This window comes from Triticum aestivum, chromosome 2B (genome assembly GCF_018294505.1).
Source record: "Triticum aestivum cultivar Chinese Spring chromosome 2B, IWGSC CS RefSeq v2.1, whole genome shotgun sequence".
In the NCBI taxonomy this organism is placed as follows: domain Eukaryota; kingdom Viridiplantae; phylum Streptophyta; class Magnoliopsida; order Poales; family Poaceae; genus Triticum; species Triticum aestivum.
Genome location: NC_057798.1, coordinates 416750784 through 416773019, shown reverse-complemented (window position 1 = coordinate 416773019; position 22236 = coordinate 416750784). Strand labels below are relative to the sequence as shown.

At 43.0% G+C, this 22236-nt stretch overlaps 1 protein-coding gene across 7 annotated transcripts; it reads right to left on the bottom strand.

Annotated features, from left to right (window-relative positions):
• Positions 1–873: 873 nt before the first annotated feature.
• On the bottom strand, positions 874–16437 carry LOC123045238 (uncharacterized). 7 transcript variants are annotated; one of them, XM_044468220.1, is made up of 11 exons: positions 16212–16434; positions 15271–15321; positions 15090–15167; positions 14599–14683; positions 3994–4084; positions 3852–3907; positions 2894–2989; positions 2501–2585; positions 2373–2428; positions 1555–1603; positions 874–1436 (listed from the first exon to the last, which is right to left on the bottom strand). In XM_044468220.1, the coding sequence occupies exons 4-11, from the start codon at positions 14632–14634 to the stop codon at positions 1360–1362; spliced, it is 546 nt and encodes a 181-aa protein (XP_044324155.1). In that variant the 5' UTR covers positions 14635–14683; positions 15090–15167; positions 15271–15321; positions 16212–16434; the 3' UTR covers positions 874–1359. The 7 variants fall into 7 exon arrangements, with proteins under 7 accessions (XP_044324155.1, XP_044324154.1, XP_044324151.1 ...); XM_044468219.1 differs by lacking the exon at positions 15271–15321; XM_044468216.1 differs by lacking the exons at positions 14599–14683; positions 15090–15167; positions 15271–15321; positions 16212–16434 and adding exons at positions 4923–4976; positions 5059–6308 and having other exon boundaries at positions 874–1245; positions 1338–1436.
• Between the last annotated feature and the right edge of the window lie 5799 nt (positions 16438–22236).

Below are 22236 nucleotides of genomic sequence, written 5' to 3'. Positions count from 1 at the left end.
CACGAGATCGCCGAGCGCGGCGAGGGGGAGATCATGGCCTTCGACGCCGCGGCGGCCGCCTCGTAGTCCCCGCTGAGCTGCAGGAGCAGGTCGGCGGTCGCCAGCTCCGCGGCCGTGAAGAGGCCCCGGAGCTAGCTGAGCTCCCACTCCAGCCCGCAGCGGACGGCGAGCGACGACATGGATGGATGGAGCAGCGACGGATCGGTTGCTACGCTTGGCCCGGCGGCGAGAGGAGGCCGAGGAGTAGGATTGAGATGGAAGGGGAGATCTTTTTTCTTGTTTTGGAGATGTGTGGATGCGGATGAGAAGAAACGGGATGGAGGCGTGGGCTACACGAGCGGCTTTAGCGGGGAGCCGGCTCGGTCGGTGCGCGAGCGGGGCACTGCTAGGTGGGACAAGGAGCGGACACGAGCGGACGACAGCGGTCGACGAGAGAGTCCGCTTCTGTCCGCTTCGTACCCATTTGTTCACAGATTTGGTTCAAGTTTGGGTCGGAGGCGGACAGCAAGCGAACACGGACGTTCGTTTGGGTCGTCCCATTGGGTCTAGTTTTGTGTCCCGATGACCCAAACGGATAAAATGGGTCTCTACCTTGGAGTTGCTCCTAGGGCTAGCTTAGAATATGTGCAAAACGATGTTCTTCACCAGTATTAAGTACGTAAATATGTCATCTCAACATATTTATGCACAGAAAAAAAGACCCATTCACCATGAAACCATGCATTTAATAAAAGGCTCTTCCATTTTTATTATGGTGCTTATATTAGAAAATATTTACAACTATACAATAAATCATACGTATTTTCAGTCACAATTCAAATATAATTAATTCAAATATCCATGTTACATATAACCAAATCTCATTGATATACATTGCTATCAAGTCCTACGGCAAGGTGCGGGATATCATTGACTCCCTCCGTTCATAAATATAAGATGTTTTGCATATTTGGACTACATACAAACTGAAATGAGTGAACAAACATACTAAAATGCGTCTATATACACCCGAATAAAAAAAACTTATAATAGTGAACAGAGGGAGTAGTTACTATAGTAATAGTAAAAATCCAAACACAACATGAAAGATTACTTCCATTCAAGTTCCTCAAAGTTACTTCCCACATTCTTCCAAGATTACTTCCATTCAAGTTCTTCAAAGTTACTTCCCACATTCTTCCATTCAACAAATAATTGCGACAGGGGAATACTCAACCCGAGAACTTTGATGGCGAGTCCCTCCATCTGAACCAGTCACGTGTTAAGTCAGACGTTTTGCTTCATGGATCTTGTGGAAGGGTAAAATAATCTCCATAGTTTACCACAAACCCTTGAACCTTTTCTCAAGGACATCTCCTATCAGAATAGCAGCAACCTGCCATGGTCGGGGGATGAACACCGAGACCTCCTCTTAGCAGGTGGTTCCGAATTGCACCCTGCCAGCGAAGGAACATGGAAAAGCATTAGTTATCTCTGAATCCCGAGGCATTTTGCATGGCTTCAGCTTGGGCTTGAAAGCCGAGAAGCCCTTATACACGATAAATCAGGATGGACCTTGAGGCCATTGCAGCTCTGAGTTGGTTACGCCGCAGATAGAACCATCCTGCGAAAGATCATGGGCTGATCAGTGCAAGCATACCGGCAGGAAAATTAAGACTTCAAGGTGCCAAGACTGTCCTTAGGCTTTGTCCACACACGGGAAAATGGGGCAGTAATGAGAAAAACATGATGTTGGATTAGCTTCTGAGGAACATAGCATGCCTCGTGAAAGGTTTAGCACAGCTTCCTCAACAGCACGAGGGACGAGCCAGACATCAGCTTGCCAATAGCTGTGTCTCAAGGCTTTCAATATATGTAACATCCCAAAAAATTGAAATGTTAATAAAGTAATTAAATAATATTATTGATTGAGTTGTTTGAAATTCAAAAGGAATTAAACTTTTTGAGTATTTATTTAAACCTTTCAAACCATGTCAAACAAGTTGGATTAATATAACTATCCAACAAATATAATTTTGGACCGAAGGAGTTATTTAAACTTAAAAGGATTTAATATTTTTCATTTGGATATTTTCAAACCAGATTTCAACAAGCGGGAATAATGTGACTTTCCCAAATATAGTATTTGGATTTTAGTTGGATGTTGATCCTAACCAAATAAGAGAGGAGATAAATGATATCTCCAATGGACCCTACCAAGTTTGAAGTTTAAATTATTTTGGGTATTTATAAAACCCTAAAACATTTTTTAGGGAATTGCTCTTATCTACACAAGATACATAAATTTCTGAGTTGACTGCAGAACTTATAACTCGTATCAGATGCATAAAACCAAAACAAACATTTAAGGACATGGTTATGCAGTTACTAACCGAGTCATAGATAATACTTTGTGTTCCTGGATCCAAACGTGGAACTATCAGTCGACCTGAAAGGAATGTCCCTTTCCTGTATCAAAATAGATAAATGATTTGTACAAATAGACATTCAGAAACCAAACCTGATCTAGAGCTTCTCAGTTTGGGAGTTTCGGGCGTGGCAACAGATAACACCTTATCCTTATTATGAGTAAGTGGAGATCGTCCCTTTTAATGAATAAATCAATGAGATGTTAGAACGTTCAAACATAAATTGATTCATAATATACACATGGCTTGACTGCAGGTAGTATTCTGATTTCAAAGCCAGCATAGGGAGTTTCAGATAGTGTAGCCTTTGCACAAGTTGCTTGGTTCATTGAATATAATTTATTTATTTTCAAGCAATTATTTTTGAACTGACAGCAGCGTGATTGATTGGGAATCCATATTCTAGTATGCTGATGAAACATATAAATATACAACACTCAGAATCAATTAGTACCACAAGAACTAGGCACATTTCCTATACTTACATATGGAATTGGAGTTTTGATCATTTGTGATGGTGTACTCGGCAACGCTTTACCTGCAGAACTTTGCTCCACCAATGGGGTGATAGGTACTTTTGCCTGGTAAATAGCTCACTTCAGTATGCACACTTCACTAATAAGGCTGAATTTTTATTTAATTTTGCCTTGTTAAGGCGGAAAGTGCATGGATGAACCCGGGTACATATGAACCTGCTTTAAAAAACATGTTTTTAAATGCTAAAAAAATCTGAAAAAGGTTGCACGTGTATGTTTTCATGTTCCATGTGCGTGCATAAAGTTTCACGGAAAAGTAACTTTTTTTGTGGCCTGTGCAAAAAAGACAAAAAATTGTGTCATGAAACGCTATTTAGAAGCACTGACATTTGTCTTTTTTTGCTGAGGCAAACCAAAAAGATATTTCTTCACAAAACTTCGTGCCGCGCATACACATTTGCGAACATGTATGCATGAAATTTTCTTTTATATTTTTTGACATTTTAAAACATGCTTAAAATGCATTTTGTCAAAAATGGGTGCAGATGCCCCTGGGTTCAGGACGTGCCCACTCTTGTTAAGGCACTGTTTTTTAGGGTATGTTAAGCTACTGTTATGCAATTTGGAGTTCCAAAAACCTACAGGAATGGATTTTGTTTCGCAACATAGCACAGTTGTCATATGTTGCAGCTAAGAAGCAATACTTTCAACACATTCAAGAACCGGAAATGATATAGCCACTATTGAAGGCAATGTTCATTTCAATAAACACATGAACTTCATCGGTAGTCCGGAATGAGTGAAAAAACAGAGGTCCATATGCACCCGTTTGTTCACATTAGACTTTTCCTGTATATTAGACAACAAGAATAAACCTTGACCTATTTTTAGCAACCACACATCTGCCAGTCATGGACAAAGCTGTCTGGTAACAGTGACAAGAATGACCAGTTATGTTGTTACTAACCACGTCATAGATAATTTTTTGGCTTCCTGAATCCAACCGTGGAACTACTAGTTGACCTGAAAATGAGTTTTCTCTTTCTTGGATAAATATGGATTATGGATAAATGGTTTACAGAAACAAGTTCAAAAACCAAATGCTTCACCTGATCTGGCGTTTCTCAGTTTGAGATGTTCAGGTGTGGAAACAGATAGAGCCATAGCCTTACTGCGACTGCGGGTAAGCGGAGATAGCACCTGATATTTTGAATGAACAATTTACAAATTAAATGTTGGGTTAGGTTCAATCATAAAAATTACAGATACAAGCAAGATAAAACATAGTGAGACATCATGGAGTCACAATACACATACAATTTGAGTACTTGACTGCAAGCAAAATACTAGAGTTCTAGATGTTGCAGCATTTGCACAACTTGATCGGTTTCTTCAATGTATCTCCACAAAATTAATTACAAAATGACAGCAGCATGATTTATGGTGGCAAAGTTGGTGCAGAGCCCTACTGTATTCACCCAGTAAGGCGCCAGCTTTTATAAGGAACTGAGCAATCAGTCAACCAATTGTATTCCCTGAGACTAAGATTGGATTTAAGTTACTTATACACTATAAGTTGTCCAAAACATTCAAAATTACCTTAAGCAAATGGTTATCACCAAGAAAACGTGTAGGGATGTGCTACACTAAGGCATCAAGAGATTAGCTTATTCAAGATTGCATTGACCTAGCTTAAAGTGTGTGGTAGCTCTATATAAATGTAGGATGATTGAACAAGCAAGTAAAACGTATACTTATTGTCTGTTGTGTTGCTTCTATCAATCCTCATAAGGGAGAGAGTGGAGGAGGACAGACCCAGTGCATAGAAGCTCCCACACAAGGTGGGGTCTGGGGAGGGATTATAGGAACCTAGTCTTACCCCTGCAAAGTGCAATGCAGAGAGGCTGGTTCGAACCCAGGACCTCTTGGCACAAGTGGGGAGGACTTCACCACTGCGCCAGGCCTGCCCTCATAAGGGAGAGAGTGGAGAGTGGAGAAATATTATTTCACTTTTTGAGATGCAGAGTTCGAAACTCACCATTTTAGGATGTTTCACATCTGGAGAGGCTGAAGTTCCAGTTGGCACTGTCGCCTGAATTGATGCTTTTGTTAAACACTGTAGGATCGTCTAGGCTAGATCCTTAAGGGTAGATGGGATGAGGAGTACAAGATACCTTCACTTCCTTCATATCGAGTAACTCCCGGTGCCGGCCATGGTGATGATAGCCGGTGATGACAGAGAGTGGTGAGTGCATGAGTGGCGGCGGTGGAGTGGCTGGTGGCGCTTCCCGTCGCTTCAGTGCCTCCCTCTGGATCGGATTAGGGTTAGAAGTGGGGAACAGTGGCGGCGACGAACCTCGTACCCTGTGCCCCTGGTCCCCACCTCCTCTTTATAGCACTGCGCGACAGGGGCCCACCAGCCTTGCTTGGGCTGGACGCCCCCGATCAGGGCGTGGGTCAAGGGCCCAATGAGCCGTTGGGCCCATTGGTGGAGAGATCAATCTAACATTCTCCCCCTTGATCTCATCATATACTTTTAACTTTATACTTTGAAATAACTCTTTTCAAAGTACTCGTTCCATCACAGATTTGCATGTAGAGCATGTCTCATCATCACGGTCTATCCCGATAGAATCAACACCTACAACACACACCTCTGTTTTGAAACAGTTTCTTTAACCTTGGGCCCTTTTATTGTCCGGAAATCTTAGACTATACCATAAAACCCATGTCGACTGTGTGTTCTCCTAACACACTGGGCGGTAAGCCTTTAATAAGCAGATCTGCAAAACACTTGTCTGTTGCTTTTATGCTTCAAGCATTTCTACATAATTCCGGACTTTCTCCTTTACAACGCATAACTCTGTGTCAGTGTGTTTAGCATCAACACTTGACTCGTTGTCATAGGAGCGAAAAACTTAAAATGGTTATCGCTGTTGTCAACCACTATCAATTCCTGGTACATGTTTCTTTAACCTGTCCCTCAGCCTCATATCATGTTGTACATTATCTTACATCATATTAATGATAATAGATTCATTCCTTAGAGTTTTTCCACACAAAAACTCCAAGTGTGAAAGTCAGCGACAATTGTGGATTTCGCTGTATATTTCATGAGTCCTGTCTTTGTACTCACAATCTTTTGAGAGCACTTATTTCTTTCAGCATGAGGCCGATATCCTCGACTCCATTCCAGTGATCTATATCTGGACTGGACATTACCAAAACAACCCGGTTACGTGAACTGTTGAAAGAACATGCGGTGCCCCCATGTTTGGTTTTGGTAATTGATGACAATCTCTATGGACTAATGGTTTCCTTGAGTTGTATTTGGAGGGTTTGTCCATAGGCTTTTCTTGGAGTCCATGTGTTGGTTTCAAGGAGAGTTTGTGATGACCATCGTCCTTTTAAGGAATTATCCAAAGATCGGTCATGTGAGTGTTGAGCTTATTGCAAGCATGTCTTGAAGAATAAGATTGTGTGATCATTCATGTCCACCTTCAAGACATCATCCAAATGAAGAGAGTTGAAAAGAGTCAACACACAAAGCGCACAAGATGTACCGAGGGATCAAGTCCCATGGTATGGTAAGCATTGTCCACTACACTTTGTGTGCTAACCCATGGTCTTCGTGAGAGTTCTTTATGGGGTTAGGTTGCGGTGTGCAAGTTCAAGTGATGTATCATGAAGAGATCAAGTGCTTGAAGCTTGCCGTCCATTGTGGTGACAATGGACTTGTGAAGATGAGCGGAAGAGTGGCTCACCCATAGTGGAGTATGGGGGAGCAATCAACTAGTCTTCATCGAGCCAACGCAATCAAGAAAGGTGGTCCATCTTGAGGAGGAGTAGATCATCATCATCTAGCTCAAGTGGACTTTGTGCAAGGCAAAGGTTTGCCCTTGATAGGTTTTCTATTTTACCGGTCTCATGGTAGTTGTGGGAGACCGGGTCATAGGATCGATTGCCGTACTATCAAGGGGGGCTCTCGATGAGTTGCTTGATCGTATCGTTCGTAGAGAGCTCAAACCATTGCATCCTTGCATCATCCTTATTGGTTCTTGTTTGGTTCTTCTCCTTGTGAGTTTTGGAGCTTTTGGTCATTTTTATGACAAGCTCGAGTTCATCGAAAACGGAGTTCACATGCGTCTTCTATGATGTTTTCGATGTTGGAGGGTATGCCGGTTCTTCTCTGTTGGAGGTTTCTCTCCTCTCTTGTAAGGCATACCTCCTCTGCCTCTTCTTTCTAACCAGTCTCTGTTTTGATGCTACTCGTTGTCTTGTATCCAACAAGCTTGAGTTTTCTCAATTCGGAGCTCATTTGCGGAAGTTATGGCGGTTCTGGTTTTTTTGTTACCCCCGTTGTCTTCTCTGCAAAATGAAGGACTGCTAGTGTTGCTGATCTAGGGCACGCGGTAGTACTGCTCTTTGGAGCGGTAGTACCGCAGACCATTGCGGTAGTACCGCTCTGTTGGAGCAGTACTACCGTGGCCTCAGGCCAGGCGCAGCTGCTCGAGCGGTAGTAGGGGCGGATGTAATTTTTTACATCCGCGCCCTACGCGGTAGTACCGCGCCGTGGGCGCGGTAGTACCGTGGCCTCAGGCCAGGCGCAGCTGCTCGAGCGGTAGTAGGGGCGGATGTAATTTTTTACATCCGCGCCCTACGCGGTAGTACCGCGCCGTGGGCGCGGTAGTACCGTGGGCTCTGGCCAGGCTCAGCAGCATGAGCGGACGTAGGGGCGGATGTAATTTTTTACATCCGCGCCCTACGCGGTAGTACCGCTCTTCGTGTGCGGTAGTACCGTGCCGGAGTTTTTGCGCAGGTCCTCCCTCAGCGGAAGTAGGCACGGATGTAATTTATTTCATCCGCGCCCTTCCCAGCCTGAGACTTTCCTGCCTTGCGGTAGTACCGCAAGGGGGAGCGGTAGTACCGCGCAAGCGGTAGTACTGCCCCCTAGTCAGGCAAGTTCCGGCCTGTGCTGCTGTCGCGGTAGTACCGTGGTCCTCCATGGTAGTACCGCGCAGCCTCGCGGTAGTACCGCGCCCCTGGTGCGGTAGTACCGCGTTGTGCGGGCTGAGTGAGGGGATAACGGTTGGATTTTCTCCCCTCCTATAAAAGGGGGTCTTCTTCCCCATTGAGTCTAACCTTTGGAGCTCGTGTTCTTCCCCCATTGTTGACCTTCTTTGAGCTTGCTAACTCTCAATCCCTCCATGGATTCTTGCTAGTTTTTGAGGGAAAAGAGAGAGGAGATCTAGATCCACATTTCCACCAATCACCTTCTCCTCTATGTGAGGGGAGCCCCTTGGATCTAGTTCTTGGAGTTCTTGGTGTTCTCCTTCTTGTTCTTCCTCTCATTTTCCTCCCTAGCATTAGTTGCTTCGGTGGGATTTGAGAGAGAAGGACTTGGGCACTCCGTGTGCCCTTGCCATTGCATTTGGTGCATCGGTTTGAGTTCTCCACGTGATACGTGGAAGTTACAAGTTGAGAAGCTTATTACTCTTGGGTGCTTGGTGCCCTTGAGCTTGTTTATCTTGGGTGCTTGGGCCCCCTAGTCGGTTGGTGGTGTTCGGAGCTCAATCATTGTGGTGTAAAGCTCCGGGCAAGCGTCGGGGTCTCCAATTAGGTTGTGGAGATCGCCCCGAGCAATTTGACGGGTACCGGTGACCGCCTCCAAGGGTTGCCAAAGTGTACGGGTTCGGTGACCGCCCCCAAGGGTCGCCATTTGTACGGGTTCGGTGACCGCCCTCAAGGGTCCCTTAGTGGAATCACGGCATCTTGCATTGTGCGAGGGCGTGAGGAGATTACGGTGGCCCTAGTGGCTTCTTGGGGAGCATTGTGCCTCCACACCGCTCCAAACGGAGATTAGCATCCGCAAGGGTGTGAACTTCGGGATACATCATCGTCTTCTCGTGCCTCGGTTATCTCTTACCCGAGCCCTTTACTTATGCACTTTACTTTGTGATAGCCATATTGTTATTTGTCATATATCTTGCTATCACTTTGTTGCTTACCTTGCTTAGCATAAGTTGTTGGTGCACATAGGTGAGCCTAGTTGTTGTAGGTTTTGTGCTTGACAAATTAACCGCTAGGTTTATTCCGCATTTGTTCGAGCCTCTACCGTAATTATTTTAAAACGCCTATTCACCCCCCCCCCCTCTAGGCGACATCCACGATCTTTCAACTGTGTCACAGTAATGTTATACTTTTGCATTCATTAAGCTTCCAACAGCTGAAGCATATGGTACCATATTCATTTGGTCCATTTCGTATTGACTTTTGGAACACTAAAGTTCCCAAAATCATTGCCCTTTACTATAAGAACAGGTGTAGGTTTTCTCGCATGCATACTTTAGAAACTTCCCTTAGCATGCCCATGCGACACTCCTAATACCCCTTTTATTCTTTTCTCGGTGAATCTCGATCCTTATAACGAGAGACATTCTACCAAGAACATTCTTTTGAACTTTGAGGACAAGAACTTCTTTTCCTCCTACAATCGAATTAACATCACTATTAACAAGTAGAATATTATCCGCATGTACAAGATATAGGAAATGAAATTCCCATTCTATAACTTTATACAAACACAATTGTACTCTCATTTTCTTTAACCCAAAACAACATTTGATTGCTTTAGTCCATAAAAGACTTCTTCAGGCAGTATCCCCTATGTTCTTTACTTTCATCTGATGTAACTCAGATCATAATATCTTTCATATGATGTAACTCAGATCATGATGTGCTACCAACACTCATTGTAATCTATTCAGTGTAAAATGCGCAAAAACCTTTCGATCTTAGTCGTGTTTTACACCTTTACATATTTCCTTTGGAGTCACATTGACCTTGTAGACTCTTTATAGCCTACTGTTTTGGCTCCATTGGAAATTACTCATGAGTCCCGAACATCGTCAGAATTCATCAATTTCATTTCATCTCACATAGTCTCTTATCATTTAGATAAGCAGGCACTTCTCAAAACTTGATTGAGTGCTTTAAATGAGGTGGGATCAACCTCCATTTGAATTTTACTAACATAGACTTTATAGTAATCAGAAGTATCTGATTTTCTCATTCCTTGAGACCATCTGTGTCTCAGGTACTAGCACTTCTTTCATATGGGGCTGTTGTTGCTCTGTCATTGCCAAAAGGCAAATTATTGTATAGTCTTTCATTTCCAAGAGGCAATAAGTTTTACAGGAACCTTTATCATAAGATCCATGTTAAATCATTCCTCCTTTATAGAGCTAACAATGGGTGTTGTATAGGTCATACAACGTGCTCCCCCAGATACAATCTATTTGAGTCTTAGGTATCTTCATACCATGCTCCCTCAGATTACTCCATCTTCACTAAGAATGGTGTATCTTTAAACTTTATTATTTGGGTTTATTCTGTTAAAACTTTCTTTTTTATGGCACTTTAAGCACCGTCTTAGTATTCCTTAGTCTTCTTTTCTTTAGGGGTATTATTATGATCACCGTACTCCCCCGGACGATCACATTCTTCATTAATGGGTATCTCATATTTCTTTCTCCCCCTCGAAATGTGGCAAGAACTTTTCTACCACAATTTCGAAAAACCATTCACAACTCTTGTGAATTGAGGAAACTTTGAGTATCTACTTCATTTATCTGATTACTTCATATGTAATGAAGTTATCTGTTAACTGGTATGGGAGTCCTTTTTCCTTATTCCATTTCAGAAACTCAACAGAGTTCTTTATCATTAGTACTTTTGCAAGTCACACTTGTATATCATTCTTATCTTTAGGTTCGTCTGTAACTTTTATTCTCTTTGGATTTATTGAGTGCTTAATGACCGTTACACATAAGATGTACGGTCGATACGAGGAAGGCATAATAGCTACTCCATACTTTTCTCCCAGAGTGGGACACATTAAAAGCACATGAGTCATCATGTTTTTCTCCTGTCATACATGATAAGTCTGAGAAAATTTCTGCCGCCATACGGGTTACGCAGGGATTTTCCCAGACTTTTCCTGCCATGCTGGTTTTATCATAATCATCTTTTCCTGCCATGCGGGATGCCAGAATTGGCTCTTTTGACTGCATATTCAATCATCAAATTTAGGAATAAATCCGAATATTCTTTAATACACATGCTTAATCCGACGTTGGTCAAACTAATCGCGCATATCACTTATTGCATCTCATAGAAGATGAGAATTCTTTTCCATGGAGAGTACATGAAGACATTCGTCGAGCAAGACTCTCAATTATATATCTCTTTTCTTTTGAAGTCATTCTTTAGAGAGAACATACTCCCTTACGTTGACCTTTCTTGGTCATCTCTCGGGTCACAAGTACCCAGCCATTTGCTTTCACTAATGAAGGCATGGAAAACTTTTAGTCTGAGAAAACTTAACCAATAATCAACAATAATGAGCATAAAAATAACCCCATGTTTATCTAGTTAAAAAAATATGCACATTAAACTTTTAAAACTTTCTTTTATATTCTAAATCACCGTTGGGCAGAATTAGAACAAAACATCGTCCTTCTACATTAATTCCATATCACCGTTGGGCGGAAATGAAAATAATGCATATAACTCATAAACAATGTGATGATAGTATAAACTTTTTTTTCATAGTATGTCTATTAAACAACTTTGTTAAGAAATAACCATCGTCACCTACTTTATTACAACGGAAACAAGAAATATACATTTCTCTTGTTCAAGAGCATTTCTTGATCTTTTATTTGTTCTCTGAAAATTTTGATACAACTTTTATCAGAGATTTAAGCTTTGAACATAAGACTCATAGAATTATAATATCGTCATCATCAACGTTGGTCAGAAAATAACAATACCATAATTAAACTTTAATCAAATGTCTTTCTACTGTTATAGCAGAAGCTATCTGCATCTTATTTCACCCACAGGGGAAAAACATTGATAAGAACAGTTCTTCCAATTAAATTTTTCCGTTGGTTCCAATTTAATTGGAGGATACAACTTTTACTTTGCAGCGGAAAACTTTACAATATTCTATTCAGAAACAATTCTGTACTCTTTTACTCTCTAAGCAATTTTAACCGGTTGGTTCAAAAATGCATTAGAGAAGCAACAATATAATCTTTTTCTTTAGTTCTATTCACTTTTTCAAAAAAAAGAACTTTTATTTTTATTTGCAGCAGATAAACATGAATAAAAAATTCATGGACCTTTTTATTCTTTACAGAAACTTTTCTTTGACCAAATAAAAATTCATGAACTTTATTATTTTCTTATAAAATTCATGAACATTTCCTTTTCTGAAAATTTTCATTCTCAGAAACTTTTCCTGTTTACTTTGCTATTTTCTTAAACAAAATTTTCATTGGAAAAAAAATTGCATAGAAAACTATATGAAATAAACTGTATAACTTTTGCCCAAAAACTGGACAAATAGACAAAAACAAAAAAGTGAAAGAACTGTAGCTGGCCCGCGGCCTGGCGCGGGAGGCCCGCAGCGGCCCATGGCCTGCGCCTCCGCACGCTCGCGCTAGCCGGCCTCAGACCAGCGCGTGGGTGCGGCCTGGGCCAAGCGCCCCGCGCGCCCCGCCGTCGCTGCCAGCCTTTCGGCCTAGAGGCCCAATGGCGAGATAGGGTTTCATCCCTGCCGTCCGATGAGATCGACGGTCCAGCACCGTTTCCGGTCGAACAAAACTGGGAGGAGCCGATTCCCCCGACCGAAACCCTAGCCACTCGCTCGATCTGTCTGCCTCTTCTCTCTCTCGACCTCTTTCTCTCCCGTCGCCAGAGACGGCGACTGCCCGGCCACCGGCGTCAGCGCCAAGGCTGCCACGCCGCGCCTGGCTTCTTTCTCCCTTCCCCCTTCTCTCTTTTACCTTTTTGTGACAGAGAGAGACACGGAGCGGTCTCTGCTCCACTCGCGCCCGACGGCGACAGCGCCAAAAGCTACCGCGACGGCGCCGGCCATTCTCTCTCCATCCCCCTTCCCTCTTTCTGCCTACCACCGCCAGCGCGAGCGAGAGAGACGCCAGTGCGTCGTGCCCCCCAAGCTCCTATCATCTCACGAATGGAGTGGCGGTGCCGTTGCCGACCCCTTCGCCGGTCGCGCGTTCCCCTTGCGGTGAGCGCGCCGCCGTCGAATGGCTCGGTGGTGGTGCTCTTTGCCCTGTATGGGGTTGGTTCTTCTTCCGGACGGCTCGGCATGCCGATGCCCGTCCGGATCGAGAGGAACAGGCGCGGCCTTGTGGCGGCACACTTTGCCGGCGAGCACGAGGCCCTCTCCGGTGATTTCTTTGCCCTGTAACTTTAGGGTTCTTGTGGGAGGGGAATTTTTCTTTCTCTGTGATTCTTTTCTACCCCGAACTTAGCCTAGTTCGAATCTGATACCATTGTTAAACTCTGTAGGATCGTCTAGGCTAGATCCTTAAGGGTAGATGGGATGAGGAGTACAAGATACCTTCACTTCCTTCATATCGAGTAACTCCCGGTGCCGGCCATGGTGATGATAGCCGGTGATGACAGAGAGTGGTGAGTGCATGAGTGGCGGCGGTGGAGTGGCTGGTGGCGCTTCCCGTCGCTTCAGTGCCTCCCTCTGGATCGGATTAGGGTTAGAAGTGGGGAACAGTGGCGGCGACGAACCTCGTACCCTGTGCCCCTGGTCCCCACCTCCTCTTTATAGCACTGCGCGACAGGGGCCCACCAGCCTTGCTTGGGCTGGACGCCCCCGATCAGGGCGTGGGTCAAGGGCCCAATGAGCCGTTGGGCCCATTGGTGGAGAAATCAATCTAACAGCTTTCACATTAGTTATTTTCCGCTCGGCTCGTCTCCTTAACGAAGCTTTAGGGGTACTTTCACAACCTCTCACATCCAAAGGACCAGACACTGCTCTATCTTCATCTGGTACCATTTTATAGTCCTCTGAAGCCTCAGGAATGCTTCTACAACCTAAATTAAGTTCACCGTTGATCAATTTCTCGTAAGCATCGCAGTGAAACAAATTATTTCCAGAAGGAACACTGTGTGGTCTCAACTCTTTGCTCTTATGTGTATCCCTGGCTGGACCACGTTCCGAACCCTTAGCAACCACAGCGTCTGTAGAACAGTTCTCTTTAGGTGATACTGTTCTAGATAAGCCCTCAGAAATCACATTCATTAATCTTCTAACAGTGTTGACAATATTTCCCATGAGAAAGGATCCAAGCAAATTGGTAATGTTGCTTGCTGGAGCTTCTCCAAGGACACTCGAGTTGATACAGGTGACAGAGGAGCTCGTTCAAGGTTCTATCTACAAACTTGCTGTCTCAGGATACAAACAAGTGCAGCTACCCCCTACTCCAGACTAAAAGTCCATTCAAATAGTGGCTATAAACCTGCAGGCATGGTATGCAGCAAAGACAAAGTCATTTATTATTTGTACCAGTGGCAATAGAGTAAAAGCACCGTTTGATAATCTTTTTGAACCCAAAAAGGTGTACGTGTTACCAAATTCAGAAAGTTCATCTATTTAGCTCAAGCTTCGAATCCCCAACATTTTTTGTTGCCTTTTGAAGGAAAAACTACATAGGCAGCTTCGACAGGATGTGCAAATAATGCACTGGACAGAGGGTGGTTTTTTTTTCAGCTTTACATTTCTACAGAGAAACTGATTGTGTGCACAATGGAAGCAAGAAAATGAGAATCTCATTTATGCACGCAAGAACTATTAAGTGAAACCTGAATTAGCACCATGATCCTACCTTCAGTTTCAAGAGTAGAAAATAGTTACACCTCATTATGTGCGTAGGAGGGCATCAGGTGTAAGCGAACATTCACATTTTATTCCTGTAAGAAAAATACATAAGAAATTCAATCAACTGAAGAAACAAAAATATGCACGTATAACCTGGCCTCCTAGATAATAGATACATTTACAGGCAAAACTTAATCTTTTTTATAACAACATAAAGCTTATAAAATCCCTCTTTGCTACTAGCCAAAGTTTGGATGGGTGAACCTGTTTTGATGCCAAAAAACAATTATTGTTCTGTTGTTTTGCTTTATGAAATAAGTATAAGTAAAATTTGGAAAATTGGACTACAGAACATGCATTGACACCGCCCGTGTTGGTTTCAGCAGATGGAGTTTGACACCATAAGTCTTAGCCCTTGGTAGAATGAAACCAAAAAAAGCAAAGCTATGATGTCTAACTAGATCCAGGATAAATAAAATGAACCAGGGAGCACCATACATCGCGCGGTTCTTCTGGCATGATGTTAATAGTTTCTGCTGCTGACATGCACTAGAGCCTAGACTGCAAGGGAAGGCACTGCACATAAAATATACTATGCTGAGTTTGCATCAAAGAAGATATGTATTTCCAAGTGCATGAGCATGCGGACTATTATTGAAATTCTTATTTTGTCACACACAAGTCTCAAAGCAAGCATTGATGGTCCAGATTGCTCTATGTGCCTTCACTCCTGTGCGCAAAATATGCCTTTATAAATTGCTGGGTAATAAAAAACTGAGGCAGCATGGCATTAGTAACCATACGACATGTGAATGAAATATAGCTGCAACATGCTGGTTCAGATCAGCCGAGTAGCTTGCGGGCTATATGACAAGTTTCCAGTTATTTCATCAGTATATTAAGCTATTTTACTTCTACAATTTCAGCAGACAACCAATGAGATTTCAACATTTTACCCACCTAGTAAGTGCTACAGAGGTGCAAGTTTGGATAAGTAGAAAACAATTTACTCTAAATAAACTAATATAGTAGAATAGGTAATCTCATCACTGAACCAGACAATCAGTATCCATGTTTGATTGCCCAATTGGTCCACCGTCGATCTAAATGGTAGACACTAGTTGAATAATTGGTAGGACCACTCAAAAGTTAACGCAAAGTACTTTTGAACAGATCCAAGTGTCTGCTTCTCCTGTTGTATTTGAAAACGTTGCCTAATTCATAGGATGATCCTACTCTCTGTCTCTCCCGTTGTAATACACTAATACTTGAAAACATGTACCAATTAGTTTCACTGAGTCACCAGCACTATTTCGACCCTACTCCCCGGTACTGCATTTCACACTTTCAGTGCAATGAGCCAGTGTTTTTGTATATTAACAATACGTCCAAATCGCAGTACAAGAAAAGGCCGAAGAAGACCATTTAAAAATAAAGAAACATACTTTTGTGATGAACTTCGAATCAAAGTCAAACGGACAAAATAAAAGGGTCCTGCCACTCTGAAAAAGGCCCTCTCGTGCAAGCACCGCCCCCCCAAATCGCACCGCAACAGCTAAGGATGCGATGGTGTCAAGCAAATCGGAATCTAAATAGAGAATAAAGGTTTGCGAAGCATACGCAGGTCCATCCAGAGGCGGCGTGGGGAACAGGGACCTTGAAGGGCGGCCAGGGTTCTTCCTCCCGGCGGTGGAGCTTGGAGTGGAGATTGGTAATATCAATTCGCATTGGGGTTTGGAGTGGAGGTTGGTGCTGTCAATTCGCGGCCAAGGGATTCAGCTAGCTATACCTACCAGTACAGGGAGATGTCATCCGCGAACTGATGATTTGCCCGACCTTTACTGTGCCTCGGCCAAAATGCCCATCTTACTTTGCAAATTCAATTGATCATATGTGACATGTTTTGTTACTTTGCTTCTAGACAAAATTTCACATGTTAAAAATAACTATCTGAATCCTTTGCTGCCGAGTAACAATAAAATATACAGATACATTATTTATTATGAACATTATATAGTACTCCTTTTCTAAAATATTCTCCTATAAAAGATGTTGGCGCGCTCTGCATCGTCCGATCTGCCTCGTGCACCTCACGCCGATGCTTGTATGCCGCTTTTCCCATCATTTGATCGGTCCATGATGTGTGGGTCGAGGGCGCGCCCGGGCCTCCTTGTCTGTCGGTCATTTCCCAGGCCTTGGGTGCGCATTGTTTGGTCCGCATGCAACTGCTGAGCCCCGGTGGACATGTCGATCGCTGGGTGAGGGTGTCCGTATTTCCTTCTATGGGTGATGGGGTCTAACGGGGGGCGTTGTGGGGACACTTTCACCCGTTGGCCTTTGTTCGGATGCGGAGGGGCTTTATCTACCCGGCCTCATGTCATACTGGCGGGTTGATGTGTTTTGGTCCTTGTGGGGTGCTTTTACCTGTTGGTCTCCTTCGGATGTGGATGGGCTTTGGCTACGCGGCCTCTTACCGTTGCGGCCCCTGGCCGGACGGCATATGTTATGTAATGTTTGTCTGGCTTTTAGACATCGAGATCCGATCGACTGGTGTTTGTGTGCGCGCGCACGTGTGTGCCCTTTGATTGCACTCTTCCCCTTGGTCAGTTAGTCGTTTCGCTTGGCTCCCTTTTGCATGTGTCATGTCGGGGGGGGGGGGGGTCGGGTTGTGGCAGACGACATCGGCCCGTGAATCATCTGTTCGGTTCACTTGGCTTCCCTCCGCCCACGTGGTTCCGGGTGGGAATATATGCCTCTTTTGGGGTTTTGGTTGTTGTCCCCTCGACCGTTAGTCGGCGCATGATCTAGTCGGTGCATGATGTTTGAGTAGATTCTTTTTGTCATGTGGGTCAATTGTGGTATGGTGTGGTTGATACGAGTTGTATGTTATTATGGTGTTGTTCTATGGTGCCTTTCGTGTCGCGCAGGTGTGTGGGATCCCTGTTGTAGGGTGTTGCAATATGTTAATGATTTGCTTATACTAGGCCGCAGAAGCGACAAAAACCTGAACTCTTGAGTTGTTGCATATGTGATTAAAGGGGACTTTTAACTTAATGCTATGGTTGGGTTTTAACTAATGAATCTTTAGTAGTTGCGGATGCTTGCTAGAGTTTCAATCATAAGAAAATGTGACTAAGTATGAAAAGTATGTTAGCTTAAGCCTCTCCCTCATAAGTATGATGATTATCACTATCATGTCATATTCAGTTGACTAGGGACAATTATTTTCTCATTGTTCATCAAAAACCTTTATTTTATTTTTATTTTATGTAAAAAAGCATCTAACTATTTATTATCTTGCAAATGTATCTTTTTATCCTTGCAAACTACTCCCTCTGTCCGTAAATACTTGTCATCAAAATGGATAAAAATGGACGTATCTAGAACTAAAATACGTCTAGATACATCTCCTTTTATCCATTTTGATGACAGGTATTTCTGGACGGAGGGGGTAGTTTATTTCTTGTTCTAGGTAAAGCGAACTTTTAGTGTGCTAGAGTTGTATCGGTGGTCGATACAACTTGAAAGAATATTAATTCTATCTTTAGCTTCTTGTTGGGTTCGACACTCTTATTTATTGGAAATGCTATAACTGATCCCCTATTTACTTGTGGGTTATCACCTGCTTAGGGGCGTGATGGGGGCAGTCCTTAGAGACGACAAAGGCATATTTATTGTGGGGGGGGGAGATTGACTACTGCACGAATGTCTTGATGGTTGAAGTCTTGGCTCTCAATTTGGTCTATTACTGGCGCAAAGGTCGAGATGTAATCGCATTATTAGCTCCTCAGACAACCTGGAGGTGATCGATGCCATGAAGTATGGAGGACGGTCGATGGGTGCGGCGGCGACAGTCTTCGATGATTGTTTTCATTATGCTTGTGATTTTATATTACTAGGTTCGAACATTGTAATAAAGAAGCAAATAAAGTTGCACATGAGCTTGCTAGATTAGGTAGATTTTCTATGACTTCTGATTGGTTTGAGTAACCCTTAATGAAATTGTAACGATCCTCATAAACAACGTATTAGTTATTTCTATTGAATAGAGTTTCTAGTTTATTTCAAAAAAAATACCCAAACATCAAATTGTTATACTACTAAAGAGTAGTTCATAGGTATTCCTTCAAAAATTACCTATCCTCGAACACTCATCAAAAGGCAGAACAAATTTACGAGCATATTTAAATAAGGTAGGCCAATAAAAATCAGACTGTAGTACCTTGTGTGCAGTTTTGTCTCCAACATGACGTCCTTCATAAGCACTTGACACCTTCTCAATACATCATCCTATTCATTTCCAGGTATCCAATGCCTACTAATGACATCTACTCCTGTGTTATACAAATGAAGATCATCCCAAAAACAGTGCATCAACTCATAGAAGAATTTTCTCTTTTGTTCATAATTAAAATTGGAAGGTACGTACTTAGCAACAATATAATGAGCATAATCAACAAACCAATGTTTAGCAGAAGAAGTTGTAACTACAGCTAATTGCTCATAGGAAAACTATCATTAATAGGAATAGGATCATCGATTATGATGGAAATATCACTGGTACATCGAGGTGCTATGCAAACGGTTTTTAACCCCTTTCCGTGACGGCATTCGGACCCGTCGTCAAGTGAGTGTGGGCGATAGGGGGGTCCTTCCCACACGACCCAGAAACCGTCGGGGATATGGAGCCTCGATGCATATACAGTACTCCCTACTCGTTTGTTCTCGCATTTCCATCACAATCGGTATTCTGTGGTGCTACATTTACGATGCATGACCCATCATAAATAGTTCACGATTATAGTAGACAATCACAGACATTTATTTTTTCTCGACTGTGTGTGATTCGATGTAAGAGCGCACACAATTGTCGCTATAAAACTGTATGCGAAACTTGATACATCCCACATGATTCATCTGTCGTACCCGCGTCAGATGATCGACTTATCGCACGCGTTCTTCTGTGACCAAATGTTTGTGATGCGCACAACATCACAAACAGTCCATAATTTCGAAGCGTGTGTGATAAGGTGACTATCGCAAACATTTAGTAAGAAAGAACTATGTGCGATGTCGTTGTTAATCGCACACGTTTTTTCTTGGCTCATCGTGTGTGCAGTGGAGATTGATCGCACACGTAGTAGATCCTAGAAACGTGTCTGATCTCCACGTCTATCGCAAACGTTTCGCTTTTGCAAACCGTGTGAAGTGTAATCCCTAATTAATCCCTAATTTAAAAATCACATGTTTTGAATTTGAAAGTAGGCAATCACTTATTTCATATCCAACCATGTTTATAGGTTCAACCATGAATGCATAATTCGATGCACAGGTACATATACTGAAGAACTGCAGAAGCACCAAGTAAAGAATGATGAACCACAGTTGTACTAAAGACTGTAAAGAGAGAGGTGAAAGACATTCTGGTTGCTGGAGAAGGTGAAGCGAAATGCCCATATTGTGCCCTCATCCATGTTTAATGCGCGCAGGACTCTAGGCCAATCCCTTGTGATGGCTGCCCGTCCATCCTTCACTGTCTTCATTACGACTTCTTGATGCTCATTGCAGTTTGAATAAAATACTTTAACCTTCATTGCGCGTCCACCAATCATATACTTTGCGAGGTAACCTTGAGTGAACTGCTTCGGGAACCACTGCAAACGAAAAAGATTCAGACATTGTTGTCTAACAACTCATTATGGGCAGTAAAAAGAGAAGGCTGCAGAGTTTGTACTTACCATCCTACAGCTCACTGTTGTGTTAGATAGAGCATAAACAAATAATTTGCTTGCCACCATTCGTATCTTTTTGCTAATAATCCTTATCAGTTTCCTCACTTGATGCTTGTTCATGAATATCTCATTGCCCCATACGCAAAAAGGGTCGATGCGTGGATCCTTGCCAAGGGCATATGTACCTACAAGCAATAAGTCAATATTAGAAGCTAACAAGTGTCCATGCCTGAATCTATATGCACTACATTATGGAATGACAGGGGGAGTACAAGCCGAGGGATGAAACTAACCTCGGCGGAAAATGGTGGCCACTCCCGTTGTTGTCCAGCATAAGTAGTGGAAAGGCATGATAAGTATAGCAACCTTAACATCAAACAAATATAGCAAAGGGTAAACAACATCATCCCCAAATGATAGCTTGAATGTGTTGGTTTCAGATTGTTGTTAAAGCAGATATAAAATGGAAGGCAATGTTACCGACAACAGGCTTAACAACCATTAAATATTGCAATTCAAACTGGTATTGTTGAAAATGAATAGAACGTAGGTAATGCTTAAACATCACACTGGATAAATGTGTAAAACTGAAATAAAGGGCATGTGTTAACTACACCAGGCATAACTAGAACCGAATATAGCCGTTCAAACTGGTATTGATGCAGTCGAGCGGCACAGTTCCGACTTGCACGTAATGAACATCACATTGTGAATGACTAAAATAAATAAGGCATAAATAATCAGTATAACAACCAAATATAGCCATTGAAAACTAGACAGAGTCTCACTGCAACCAACCTAACAAGCAAATACAGATAAACACGGCATATGCTTGAAAACTGGACAAATGTTCACTGCAATCAACCTAACAAGCAAATACAGATAAACAAGGCATCTTCTTGAAAACTGGACAAATGCTCACTACAACCAACCTAACAACCAAATACAGATAAACAAGGCATCTGCTTGATAACTGGACAAATGCTCACTGCAACCAACCTAAGAACCAAATACATATAAACAAGGCATATGCTCGATAACTGGAAAAATGCTCACTGCAACCAACCTAACAACCAAATATAGATAAACAAGGCATGTACTCACTATAAACAACCAAATATAGCCATTCGTGGAACTGAAGTGGACAATTCATACTTAAACATCACATAGCCCTATTGAACAATACATTTTTGCATAACTAAAATAATTAAACATGGCACAGTTAAAGCACCACACGGGAAATGCTACTACAACAAAGGGTACGGGTTGGTAGGCTAGAAAAGGTAAGATTTGCTGATAGGATGTTGCCTCACATGTCATGGACGGGATCCTTCCAGTTGGAAGAGCACAGACCCATGGTGCGCTCTCTGATGTCATAGGTGGGTTGTTTCACCTTGGAAGAACCTTTGTGGGTGTCCTCCTCGTGGTCGTGGTCATGATCGATGAGATCTGACTTGGCAATTGAGGATCCCAAGCCGCCGTCGTAGAACGTGTCCTTCAGAAATGACAAAATATGCTTGATGGCATACAAGGATCGCAAATCCTTGACTGCTTGGTGGAGGAGATCAGCGGCAGGGCCATCGAAGAGATCGACGGCGGTTGAACCAGAGGGGTTGGGGATGGACCACTTAACCTGTGACATGGCCCGCATGAAGCCGTCGCTGCCGACGAGCTTGATGTCGTAGCCAGCTTTCCTGAGATACAGTAATATGCTAGCCCGGTGACATGAAGCCTTCGGCATGGTAACGTAGTCAACGTCTTCGCCGGCTTCCGCAACGACGTGTTGCTTCGGGATTGATAGGTCGGAGCAAATGGCGGCCACCTCGCCAACGTCTGCCGGAGAGGTCATGATAAACCTCTTCTTGGCCAAACGCTCGTCGGGCTCCCCGGGATACGTGCTCGAGCTTACGCTT

Coding starts and splice junctions, on each gene's coding strand:
- LOC123045238 (XM_044468216.1), bottom strand. CDS start 5,139: ATGCACTCACCACTCTCTGTCATCACCGGCTATCATCACCATGGCCGG. Junction 4,085..4,922: donor ATGTGAAACATCCTAAAATG/GTGAGTTTCGAA, acceptor TCAAAATATCAG/GTGCTATCTCCGCTTACCCG. Junction 3,908..3,993: donor ACTGAGAAACGCCAGATCAG/GTGAAGCATTTG, acceptor ACTCATTTTCAG/GTCAACTAGTAGTTCCACGG.